General features: G+C 37.2%; 1 protein-coding gene across 1 annotated transcript in view; it reads right to left on the bottom strand.

Annotated features, from left to right (window-relative positions):
* Window positions 1-1076: 1076 nt before the first annotated feature.
* LOC149830817 (choline/ethanolaminephosphotransferase 1-like) overlaps window positions 1077-13582 on the bottom strand; it is a 35392-nt gene continuing 22886 nt past the window's right edge. Inside the window, exons 9-20 of the mRNA XM_090013506.1 lie at window positions 8110-8204; window positions 7695-7763; window positions 5592-5661; window positions 3942-4005; window positions 3828-3868; window positions 3657-3741; window positions 3101-3163; window positions 2687-2745; window positions 2549-2601; window positions 2389-2461; window positions 1688-1741; window positions 1077-1544 (exon numbers count right to left, since the gene is read on the bottom strand). Coding sequence (XP_089869632.1) covers window positions 1720-1741; window positions 2389-2461; window positions 2549-2601; window positions 2687-2745; window positions 3101-3163; window positions 3657-3741; window positions 3828-3868; window positions 3942-4005; window positions 5592-5661; window positions 7695-7763; window positions 8110-8204 — 694 coding nt within the window. The 3' untranslated portion in view covers window positions 1077-1544; window positions 1688-1719. The remainder of the gene's footprint in view (window positions 1545-1687; window positions 1742-2388; window positions 2462-2548; window positions 2602-2686; window positions 2746-3100; window positions 3164-3656; window positions 3742-3827; window positions 3869-3941; window positions 4006-5591; window positions 5662-7694; window positions 7764-8109; window positions 8205-13582) is intronic.

The raw sequence follows: 13582 nt of genomic DNA, 5'->3' as shown, positions 1-13582 counted from the left end.
AACCTGTGTTTTGCAGGCCAAATAGTTCAATCGTATGTTCTACATAAACTATATGATGTAAAATATATTATACAAAATATATCTAAAATATATTTTTTACTTGACAATAGTAACAAGTTTACATGAGTCAAGCCGAGCCAAGTACCTATTGTTCACATTCAGCCTGCCCATCCTATTTTACAAGTTTGATCAAGCACTTTATGAGCGGAACATGTACAAGCAGCTCGGCTTGTTTCCCAGTGCTACTGACCATAGTCGGTACTGAATGACCAGATATATGGCCAGTATGAGGACTACCAAACAGAGGTTTAGCTCAAAGAGGATTTCAGCTTAGGCTTCCAAACGAGCTCAACAATGACGGATTGAGCTTCAATGGAAAACATTATCAAATAAGACATATTCTGATCATACATAAGCAATATGTGGGTGCATCGTATAGTTACATGGTGGAATGCAAACTCTCTCTCTCTCTCTCTCTCTCCCTCAAAAGGCAATCTGCGCAATAATCCCCCATGAGATTCAAACCCGAAACCCCTCAGTCATGATAGTGCAACCTAACCATCCAGCTATCTCATTCAACCCTAAATGCAACTGTAAGCCCTTTGTTAAGACACCGACCCTTCAAATACTAGCCATACATATTCCAAACCAGTTAATCTGTAGCAGAAAATCTAGTAAAGTTGGTAGCCCAAGCCTCCTCAAGTTCATAAACAATATAACATCCATATCACAAAGATAAGAATTGATAGGTGATACGAGTAAATAAATCTTTTGAAAAAAAAATAACACGGGCGCATTTTTTCATTTTTTTAATCGATAAAAAGTAATTTCTGATATTTTAACATATAAAAGTACATTTTTATTGAATCATTATTAAAAATCATTAAAATAATAAAATATTCTCCATATGTATGATGGTGTGTCCAGTGGTCTGCCCCTGCAACATAGTACAGAACTAGCATATAAAGTTAAACAGGAGAAGATCAAGGTTATGCTTAGGCTGCATTCTCCAACAAGCGCACCCGAATCAAGCCATCTAAAACAGAATAAGATTGATAGGATAAATTGGAGCTGGATTCATGAAACTTTACATGGAACTATTGCTTGAAAAGTACTCTTCCAAATACATAAACATCAGAGTTAGGTTTGGATTGAGATGATTAAATGCTGGGACATTCATATTTCAAAGTGACATTGTTGCCATGATGGGCCACATAACAGCCTGCACTGTCATTTTCCCCTCGTTCTCAAATCACGAACACAGAAACTAAAAAAACAAACAGTACTGTACGGGATTTTGAAACATTTATATTTTCATTTTCTCTAGTAAATTGTATGCAATGTTCCATATTTTGCATCGAAAGCATTGGTGCAAAATTCCGAATTAAATCACTTTGAGTACCCGTCTAGAATAATGCCACCAAAGAGAACCCTTGAAATCAACAATCTCCAAATATTCAGCTGGACAACAATAGCAATACAGTACACAATCGTGTTGAATGCTACAAGGATCAGCAATACTTCAAGCTTCCTTCCCAGTAATGCTGTCCATAGATTAAAAGGTTTCAGAATATAAGCAGATCAAAAGGAACAAATGAAGCTGTATCTTTAGCAGTAATCTATCATAGACCCCTTCAGTGTCAGTCCGAAGATCAGAACGAAAAAAAAAATCAAGGATTCATCTCACCTATTCATTTTAACTACTAAAGCAGCAACACTTCAAGCTTCTTTCCTGGTAATCCTGTTCAACATTAAAACAAAAAAGGATTCAGAACACAGGTAGGTCAAAAAATTCCAATGAAGTTATATCTTTAGCAGCAACCTAGCCTAGACCCCAAAGAGTTAGTCAAAATATTTTGAAAAAGGTACATTAAAGAAAAAAATTGAAACTGTAAATTAGTAGAACCTGCCTAATCAACATGGACCAGGCAATGTAGCTTCTGGACAACTATAATCAGAATGGGAACACCAAAGCCAAGTGAATTCATGACGCAAGTAATTTCTGTTTGGGAGCAAATGGAGTAAATGACATGGCACATAATCAAGTACTAATTCCTCTGCAGTTCAGCCATTTTAAATAATTTATGTCAGATTTAAATTTCAGATTGTCTAGTCACAAGTTCCATTTGCACCAAAAGTAGGACTTTAAATTGATATGGTCTAGGACAACTTTTGACCAACATGCCCACATGCATTAGAGAAATGAAGCAGCTAATGTCTGCCATGTCAGAGCCACCTGAGTTCATTAGAATCTTGAACGTTTTGACTTACTAATGGAATGATCCTGAACATTTTTCTAACAAGTCAACCTTGTTTCATTTCCCATCTAAATCCCAATTGGAGTATCTACTTTCAAATATTGCTCAAAGAAACATGTGAAATTATTACCTGAAGCAATATATACCAAGAGCAGTTGTAATTTCATGGATGACTGAAGTGGCAAAATGCATGTAGAGTGCCACTTGCACACAGAAAAGAAAGGTCAGCCTGCTAAAATTCCGCACAATGCAGCATAAGAATGAAAAGATCTTGTTAAAAAATTCATTACCAGTAAATGCACAATATCCAAGAACAACTAAATACTCATCAATAAGTGGAATCCTGCACAAAAGCATCGAAGTTAGAGTTCCTGATGCTTGTAAGTTTTAAAATTTTCAGACTGCAAAAGCATCTGAGAAGTCATTACCCGCCAAGAAGGCTTGCAGACAGAGCATTTGCTATAGCAAGTGGAAGGTATAACAGTGACTATTCAAGGCAAAACATGTTAGGAGCATAAACATAAAAACATTAAAAAAAAATTGCAATGGAAATAAAGATGTGAACTTTAATGCAAATGTCATTCTCTTGTTCACAAGTTTGTAATAGAAACCACCTTCTAGAGATTGAGACTTTTTTAAAGGTAATTTGCTCATTAACAAAAATGATAAGCTACAGAATGTCATTTTTTTAGTTTGAAGCTTTCCATATTTTACTACTTGTCACACCCTTGCAGAGCTCAGATCATGGTGGACTTTATCAAAAAGATTAGTGAGACCAGTTTGTTATTCCAGTGAAATGGTAACTATTAATGACCCAATCCAAAAAAAAGACTGTCATATACCATGCACATTCCAGTTTTCAAGCCTTTTGGTTCATCACACAAATGGGCCAAAATCATCCTTCCCTGCCAAGAGAAATACATTGGAGTTTAGTAAAACTGAAAACAGTCTTTTGTTCTAAAGAATTACAGAATTTTTCATTACTAAGATGAGCTGTTATCAAATTGAATACTAAATATCCTAAAACTATCTTGGTGGCAGAACAACAGTTAATTAGAATCAAATTGCAAGATTTATCTGCATTGCTGGAGATACCCAAGAAAGAAATAGGATACAGGAAGGCCCTTTTTTACCCAACTGCTCAGGAGAACTATCCTGGGAACATGGATCCTCTACAAGATACAGTACCATGGAAAGATTTTTTTTTTTACAAGCACCAGCTTACAGTGGATTTGCATAGAATTCTCTAAAAAATTGTTAGTTTTAATAGTTCCTCAAGCAGATGCTTAATTTTAGCAAATAACTAGAAAAGACAATTATACATTATGATGTTAAGATAGGACAATATAACTTGTTTAATCAGCAAATGAACCACAAAAAACCAGGCAGGTACCTTACCACAAGAAATCCAAACGCAAATCCAGTTCCCACTATAAGCAAATAAGGATGATTAGCCATGATATCTGAAGAAGACAAGTAACACCTGTAGAATAGTTCAAGTTACATGGTGCCAGATTCTGACAATTCAGCTGATTTCACTATTCCATATGATATCTAATTATTTCTTACCACACCAGAACTCCCCCCAAAAGCACGCCAAAAGGGAAAAGCTGTAATAAGTCAAACACGTATTTCAGAAAAATGCCTGGTACATATGTATCTTTTCAGAAGGTAAAACCATACCATAGCTAATGCAAGAAACATGCTTCCCCTTCTTGCTTGCACAACTTTGTATACATTGAAAATACTGCATAGAAGCACAAGTACAACCGAATTAGTGTATGTTTATTGACAAGGCAGATCCATGAAGAAAAGCAAAATTTGCTGGAAATCTGTGGCTGTTCACATAAAAATTGAAAGAACAAAATAGGTAACATAAACTAAGCATTTAACCATCCAGTTAACAGCAAAAAGTGTACAATATCCTATTAGGCAGAAAATCAATTCCCACAAACCAAATGTCGGGTGTGAGTACGGAGGGTATGACACGGCAATTTCAATAAATGAGGGTACGGGGACACGGCTATATATATATATATATATATATATATATATATATATATATATTGTGGGGGTCCAATGCAAGATCCATATAACGGTTTATAGGTCCAATGCAGTTTTTAGAAAAAGAGAAACAGACTTTAGTAAGAGGTAGTTGTGGGATGACATTATGAATAAAGGAGGGGGTGTGGGTAAAAAAAATGAATAAAGTGGGGTGTCCAAAATTTTTTAAAAATGAATAGAGAGTACGATAAAAAAGAAAAGGTCTCCCACCACCTCACCACCCGTGTGTCCAAAGAAGGAGAACAAGGAGGTGAAGAAGAAGACAAAGAAGATGGAGGAGGAGTAGGTAGGTACCTCTCTCTCTCTCTCTCATCAACCTATGTGCATCATGATCACTAGCAATAACAGGAAGGATTTGTGGTGGTACACATCTGCTTCCTGCTTTTGGTGCATATCTTATAAAGTGATATGCACCAAATAAGAGGACTCTTACACGCAAACAAATTTCTAACAAGGGACAATTTAAGATTGCAACTACATCAAGGATTCTATACCAGTATGGTTGCTTGTCTCTACCCAACATGGGAAAAAGCTAGCTGCTTGTCTCTACCCTCCATGGGAAAAAGATAGCTGTTTGTCCCTACCTCCCTCGCAAAAAAGGTAAAATAGGAGAGATTGTTGGTCCTTCCATCATAGGCAAATAATGGGTAAGAGAAAGCCCGCCTTCTCAAGACATTCCTGTAAAAAGCTCAATTACCTTGACTGACAGTGCCGCAGAAAACCTAAGAAAGCAGGTCCTTCAACAGGCTAATGTACAAGTTACTACAACCCAACTCAACCAACATTTTTAGCTGAAATCATAAAAGGAGAAGCAGCCACAATATCAGTACCCTTAATGTTTTAATTCTGTTAAGTGTTTATGATCATAGAGCCAATTCTGCTCACAGAAGAAACCTAGCAACTGCACCAGAGGAAAAATCACAATACAAACAGTAACAAATATTTTTTTTTAACAATGGCAACAATAGTTTTATTGATGCAGTCATACTATAAAATCATCTACAAGTGACCATTATTATGAATATCACATGCCTATATTGAAACACTATAGTACTTTAAAGGACATGAAAATTGTAAGAACAATGACCGACAATGTCAGTAATCTTTCTCCCTCAAAAAAAACAGACCGTCATTGACCTGAAAAGAAAATTACTGCAAGATCTATACAACATTAGCATTTGGTGTAAGCACTTCATGGATACTTTACACATAACAGCAACTTTTACATTATTTCTAAGATCAGAACATATAAGTTAGAGGATGACTTACTTGTATGAAACAGTAGGCACCACACCACCAACAATCATAACAAATAACACCATCCCATATGTTGGAATTTCTGGAAACAACAAAAGTTTCTAAGAAAAAAGTTTCAATGCAAGCAATTAAAAGAAACTCGTGACAGCAAAATGGGTATCTCAAAGCATCATAAAAGAAAAACACAAATAAGCAGTCCAACTTTAGTTTTGAACAATTCACAGCCTTCCTGGTTAGGGGTGATGGTGGTCTGTCACATGCAGAGGACAACCACAGTACAAAACCCACAGGAGGCATCCCTTGCCACAAGGTTGAAGCTGGGTGTACTTCCTGGTAGAAAGGACGACCTCAAGGATTACCAACTGGCAGCCAGCCAATGTGTGCTCGGTGATTGGTTGAGATTCTGGTAATGATATTCTATAGTTGCCTTGGTTTTTTCTTCATGAGTTTATTGCCACAACAAAGAAAAAGGCAACACTTAAAATAGCATTCAAGAGGTTGATGGAAATGGTATGCTAAAGGAAACGACTGCCATAGAAATTTCATCACTAATCAGTTTATTTAACATATGATATCCAGAAAAAACATAGTTACATTATTAGCCCCTGCTTATTACTCTGAGGCTATACTAATGCATATATAGAAAGGTTACAAGTATATGGTGCTCTTCAAGTATATGGAGTCAAAAAGATAACACATGATGTCTCATGCCTCTTTCAGGTAAAATATCATGATGATCAGTAACTGATCAGTAATAAAAGGATAGAAGGAAGAAAAAAAACTGAGTGCTTCAAAGGCTTGTAAATGGGGCAAGGGGAACGACTCCTGCTGCAGAAACCACGATTTCAGGGAGTTTACACTGGAATATAATATTACCAAAGTAGCAGTATCCCAGCACTAAAAGAAAGGATGGCTGATGAAATTGATGGACCATACATTCACTTGAATGGGAAGCACTCCAAGATGTTGAATTTAAGGAAACATTTAAATCCTAATTGTAACAGCCAAACAGTTAAAAAGCAATATTTGCAAGGAAAAAAAGGATGCATAAATACACAAATAAATGTGGATGCACACGCATGCACAGACATGGAAAAGGAACCAAAGAGCCGCAATACATGTGTACAGTTACTCTTGATTTTGGCAGCAAAGCAAGTCACTAAATGACTCAAGAACCAGCCTAGACGCCTTCTAAGGCATTTCATAGAGGCAGGTTAAGTGCAACAATGTGTCAGCTTTGAAGGGTTAATTTCAGGATTGCTCTTTTCACTTCAAGCAGATATGCAGGTCATATTTAGTGATTGGGGAGAAACTATATGGTGTAAGAGAATGCCTAGTTTTCAACCCATAAATAAGGAACTAATGTATATATGCTATTTTGACATTTTAATTAAAATTTAAAACACAAAGCTTCGACAACAAGTCATTGAAGCAGATGAATATTTTCTATAAAGTATAAACCCATCTAATGGATATCAGATGACTTCCCAATGCCCCACAAGGGACTAAAGGAGTATAGAAAATCATGATACCTTGTAAGCAGTTTAAGACACATTTGAAAAAAAAAGGACAGATACCTTTACAGATGAGCTTGTACAAAAGGGCAAAACAAAGAACTAATAAAAATTTGTGAACTACACCCACCCAGGTCGCCCGAGCGACAGCAGGCCTGGGGAGAAGGTGCTGACCCCTTCATCCCAGGTTCGACTCCCACCAGGTGTGCGGGTGACTTTAACTGGTGGGCTCCGTAAGGGCTTTGGTGTCAGTGACTCCACCGGGGTTTACCTCACAGGAAAGCAGGCCCATTAAGTGACCCGGTTCTTGGTGAGGGTTCCTTGTCATCAAAAACAAAAAATGGTGGACTAGCAGCATTATTCAAATACAAAAACGAACAGCTTTCTTACCTCTAAGCAGAAAGCACAACTAAATTTCAACAGAGATAAGAACTGAAATTGAAAACAATATGACACTACCAAACAAAAGCTATCTTCTATTGCACAGATTTCATCATGAAGTGGCACAGAGTTTGCAGTCAATAGGAATGATGCACAATCAATTGCAGTCAATTTGCATCCTCTGACATTGGAAGTAAGTAGGTTAACCATGATATCTTACCAGGAATCAATGGTATCCAACTCAGAAAGGAAATGGATGTCCTGAAATCCTGCACCCACCATTCAGCACCTGAAAGACGCATGAAAGATGGTAGCAAATAAGAAACTAATCAAAACATATTTTGTGATGCATTATTGCAAAATTTTTAGGTCATGCAATATAAAGAAAAGAACAAGATAATCATCAAGATGAATCACAAATTAATGTGCCAATAACTTAAAAGTTACAACGAATATAAAATTAAGAACAGATGCCAAATTGCATCACCTAATGACAAAAAGAGCAATCATTCACTGGTAACAGCGACCAGACAAATGCAGTCAGTACACTCGTTAATATTTAAAGCACATGTGCGATAATTAAATGTTGGAGGCAATTCACAAGATGGATCAACATGTACAATCATGTAGCATACCTACTGCAGCTGTGAAAAAATGGGCCACATAAATCAGCATAAGCCCTTCTGTAGGTCCATTTATCTCCGGAAGAATAAGTGTATTGGTGAAGAAACTGCATCCATGATAAGAACGTCAGGAATATGATCAGTTTTACACTTGGAACTAAAATGATTAATAGTAGCTTTAAGAAAAACAAAATTCAAGGTTGTACAGATCTTGATACAATATAAAGGTGGTCAAACAACCAAAGAAAATTCCCTTAAGAATTTGGAGTTTTTTTTTTGTATTTACATGGAGAAACTGCCCCCAGGAACAGAGACCTAGCTGCGCTGGTTTTGCCTGCCATAGTTACGGTCACTGTCATGGCAGCATAAAACTCCGTGGGTTACCCCTTGCCCTCGGGGAGTCACCTCACTTTGGCTTGCGCAAGGGGTGAACACTAAAAATGGTGAAATGACCAATGGTACAACTAAAACAAATAGAAAATAGATTAAGATAGATGAACACCTATAACAACCAAAGTGAATGAAGCCAAATACGCTGGCAAACGAATCAAGCCACTCAGAACTTGGTTCAGTTCACCTCAGTCATGAATGAGCTCCTATTCAGCTTGGCTAGCCCATTTTACAAACATGTCATGTTAAGCAGTACAAGCTTGAACAAAGGATGCTCTGCATGAATCAGCTCAGCTCACATATTCAGCCTAAATGTATTTTTCTGGTACCCAGAGTCTGTTAAAATATGTATATATATACATATACTTATATATATATATATATACATTCGTATATATATAAGTATATATATACATATATGTATATATACTATTTCTTCTTTAGTGAAATACCCGATAGGGGTATTATTGTAAAACCACCAATGTACTTTTCTATTTTTTCTTTTTTACTTTTTTCCTTTTTTCTTTTATTTTTTCACTTTTGTAATGACCACAAGGGGCCCCACACTTGTAGTCGTTGGGGCTCCAACGGTCAGATTTCTGACCGTTGGGGCTCCCAACGACTACAAGGGAGCCCCCTTGTGGTTCCTTTTTAGATCACTTTTGTAATGACCACAAGGGGCCCCACACTTGTAGTCGTTGGGGCTCCAACGGTCAGATTTCTGACCGTTGGGGCTCCCAACGACTACAAGGGAGCCCCCTTGTGGTTCCTTTTTAGAGCCTCCCTCCTCTATAAATAGAGGAAGTATTCTCCCCTTGTAAGCATGGGTTTTTACACCCTTCTCTTCCTTTCTTCAATAAATCCAACTTATGACTTTAAGTCATTTTCTATATTTGAGAGTTTTGTGTGTGCACATTTGGTGTTTGTGTTCTTGGCTCTAGTAGTCACTCTTAAAGAGTGACTTTTTGCCCTATTGGTGCTTCCGCCTCTTTTCATTACATGGTATCAGAGCTCGGTTGGTGATTGGGCTTTTCCTTTGTCATCTTGGAACGCGTGCCTCTCAAAGTTTAAAAGAAAAGAAGTATATTTGGTGCCGATGGAACGTGACTCTAAAGTGGAGCTTTCTTTCAAGCTAAATGGGTCCAACTATCTCATGTGGGCCTCCGCTATGGAAAATCATCTAAGAGGTAAGAAACTTTGGGGCTTTGTTATGGGAACTACTCCCGAACCCTCTCTTGTTCTTACCAAAATTGAAAATAAAGTTGAAAAAGCTTTAGATGGCAATGAGCGCATCAAAGCCATTAATGAACATCAATCCAAAATTGAGGATTGGGAAAGTAACCATGCCAAAATTTTGGCATGGTTTATGAACAATGTAGACCTTAAAAATTGTGCTAATATTGCCAAATTTAGAAGGGCCAATGAGGCTTGGTTTTTCCTGGTTTTTCCTTAAGGGTATGTATACCCAAAAGGATCTTGTTCGGCAATTTTTTTGTCAAGAAAAAATTTGTTCCACTAAACAAATGGATATGAGTGTCCGGGACTATTTTAGCTCTCTAACCCCTCTTTGGGATGAGCTTGCCCTTCTTGAGCCTAAATGGGTTGCTCCACAAGATATTTAACTAAGAAGGGAACAAATTGAAAAGGAGCACTTTTTTCAATTCCTTCATGGCCTTCGCCAAAACTTTTTAAACAAGTGAGGGCATCTCTTCTCCATAGAAGCAAAGCCCTACCTATTGAAGATGCCCTTGCCGAGATTTGTCAAGAAGAAACTCGACTTGGCTTGAGCATTAGGAGTGATGAAGTTTTGGCCGTTAATAGGCCCGGATCAAATGTTAAAGCATATAGACCTTCCCACTTTAACAAGAATAACAATGGGCCTAGAAAGGGAATTATATGCCACTATTGTAATGAACCGGGGCACATTAGACCGGTTTGTCCAAAGCTTAAAGGAAAGGTTGTCGCGGTTGGAGAAAGTTCTCCAAAGAAGGAAGAAAGTACCAAAGAAGGAGATATCAAAGAAACTCTTAATCATATCTTCGAAGTTCTCCAACACCTTCTCAAGTCTTCTCCTTCAACATCCGGAGCCGCCATCGCCTACTCTTCATCACCTCCAGGTATGTGGATACTAGACTCTGGTGCTTCTTTTCATGACATCTCATAAAAACTCTTTCAAATGTTTTTTCCGAACCCATGTCCTCCTATGTTTCAACGGCCGATGGAACGTCATTGAAAATTGAAAGTATTGGAACACTTGACTTCAAAAATTCTCAAAACTTTTTCGTTCCTAAAGTAAGAGTCGTTCCAAAAATTAATTTAAATCTTTTTTCCGTTTCTCAAATCACCGACCATGGATGCCAAGTTTCTTTCTCACCTAAAGATTGCACCGTGCAGGATCTCCAGTCAGGGAAGCTGATTGGGCAAGGCCATAGAAGGGGTGATCTCTATTTTATGGACTTTTTGACGCTTCCATCTAAGTCATCTTGCAATCTTGTTAAAGACAAAAGTATTGGAATTTGGCATGAGAGACTTGGTCATCCAAATTTTGTAAAAATGTCTTTCTTCCCTTTTTTGAACAATACTTGTAAAGACAATCACATGACTTGTAAAGATTGCATTTTTGGGAAATCTAAAGTTACTCCGTTTCCTCAAAGAAGTTACTTTATCACTCGGCCATTTGAACTTGTTCATTCCGATGTATGGGGACCCTCCCCAATTTTGTCTAAAGGAGGTTTTTCGTATTATATGGTCTTTATTGATGACTTCACTAGATTTACGTGGATATACTTCCTAAATCGCAAATCCGAAGTCTTCTCCTTCTTTAAAGAATTTCATGCAATGGTTAAAAATCAATTTTTGGGAAATCTATCTATTCTTAGGTCCGATTCGGGAGGTGAATATATGTCTAATGATTTTCAAAGTTACTTAAAAGAAAATGGAATTTGTCATCAACGTTCGTGTCCCAACACTCCGCAACAAAATGGTCTTGCGGAAAGAAAGCATAGGCATATAATAGAAACTACAACATTATTGATTTCAAAAAATATCCCAAAATCCTTTTGGGCCGAAGCGGTTCAAACCTCAACATATCTCATCAATAGAATCCCTTCATCCTCTTTGAAAAATCTTTCTTCATTTGAAAAACTCTACAATATGTCTCCCGATTATAAAAGATTAAGAATTTTTGGATGTAAATGCTTTGTTTTAACTCGCAAAAATGATAAACTTTCTCCTAGGGCTATTGAATGTATTTTCTTGGGATATGGCGAAAAACAAAAAGGATATCGATGCTTTGACATACTTAAGAATAAACTTTATATCTCAAAAGATGTCACATTCCTCGAAGAAGAAAATGGTTTTTCGCATCAACCAAATGAAAATATTGACTATTCTTTTTTATTTGACTTGTTACCTCAAGAAAACATCATAGATGATCATGTTGATCCTAGTGAACCTCTTAATGAAGATCTTGTTGAACATCCAAATAATGATCAAAACTTAGAAGAAAATGCTTCAAGACAAATACAAGTCTACTCTAGAAGGAATGAAATAAATCCTCCTTGTGCCCTTGAAAGATTTTCTCAAAATGAGTCGATAGAAGAAACCTCTCAAAGAAGATCAAATCGCATTCCCAAGATACCAAATAGATTTGTTTCTTATGACTCTTTTTCTCCTAATTATCGAGCATGTCTACTTGCTCTTCACTCCTTTCATGAACCATCTCATTACAATGATGCTAAACAATATGCTCATTGGAATAAAGCTATGGAGCTTGAACTTAATGCCCTTAAAAAGGCGCAAACTTGGGAAATCATTGATCCTTCCAATGGCAAGAAACCCATTGGATGTAGATGGGTGTTTAAAGTAAAGACTAAGAATGATGGTTCATTAGAAAGATATAAGGCTAGGTTAGTAGCCAAAGGATATGCCCAAGAGTTTGGGGTAGACTATGATGAAACTTTTGCCCCATTTGCTCGAATGACTAGTGTTCGAGCCCTTATTGCTATAGCTTCTGTTAAAAAATGGCCAATCTTTCAACTTGATGTTAAAAATGCCTTCTTGAATGGTAATTTAAATGAAGAAGTTTATATGGAACCACCTCCAGGTATGAATTTAAATGGAAAAGTTTTAAAATTAAAAAAGGCTTTATATGGACTTAAGCAAGCTCCTAAAGCTTGGTATGACAGGTTTAGTAATGTATTAATCAATTTAGGTTTTTCTTCTTGCTATACTGACACTGCTCTTTTTGTTAAAAGGACAGGTGACTCCATGATTATGCTTCTGCTGTATGTTGATGATATGATCATCACTGGGAATGACAAAAAGGGAGTAAATGATGTTAAGTCTATGCTAAAAGATACTTTTGATATGTCTGACCTTGGTTATTTGAGATATTTTTTAGAAATTGAAGTGGCTTATTCCGCACGAGGATACATCTTATCTCAAATGAAGTTAGCTGCAGAAATTTGTACCAAATCAGGAATATCTGATGAAAAGAAAGTTGAGACTCTCGAAGTTATCAATGCGAAACTAAGACTTGAAGATGGTGTTCTTCTTGAAGATCCAACTCCCTACCGTCAATTAATTGGATCCCTCACCTATCTATCCATCACTCGTCCTGACATAGCTCATGCGGTTCATGCAGCAAGCCAGTTTCAGCACGCACCTACCACGGTTCATATGGCGACCGTAATGAGAATTGTGCGATATATCAAAAATACCATCTCCAAGGGACTCTTCTTATCCTCTTTCTCATCACTTGAATTGACTGCTTTTACTGATGCTGATTGGGGAGGAAATCCCAATGATCGAATCTCAATTACGGGTCTTTGTATTTTTTAGGTGAATCACTCATCTCGTGGAGATGCAAGAAGCAGCAGAAGGTCTCCTTATCATCTACTGAAGCTGAATATCGGGCTATGGCGATGACAACTATGGAAATTGTATGGCTCAGAAGTCTTCTTGGTGACATGGGCGTTCCCATTTCCACTCCCACCAAGCTCTGTTGTGATAACAAGAGTGCGATATACATTGCCAGCAATCACACCTTTCATGAGCGGACCAAGTATATCGAAATGGATTGTCATTATGTTCG

The sequence above is a fragment of the Nuphar pumila genome, chromosome 7 (genome assembly GCF_984573655.1).
Source record: "Nuphar pumila chromosome 7, dmNupPumi1.hap1.1, whole genome shotgun sequence".
In the NCBI taxonomy this organism is placed as follows: domain Eukaryota; kingdom Viridiplantae; phylum Streptophyta; class Magnoliopsida; order Nymphaeales; family Nymphaeaceae; genus Nuphar; species Nuphar pumila.
The sequence above is the reverse complement of the archived record's forward strand: the minus strand, read 5'-3'. Positions and strand labels throughout refer to the sequence as shown.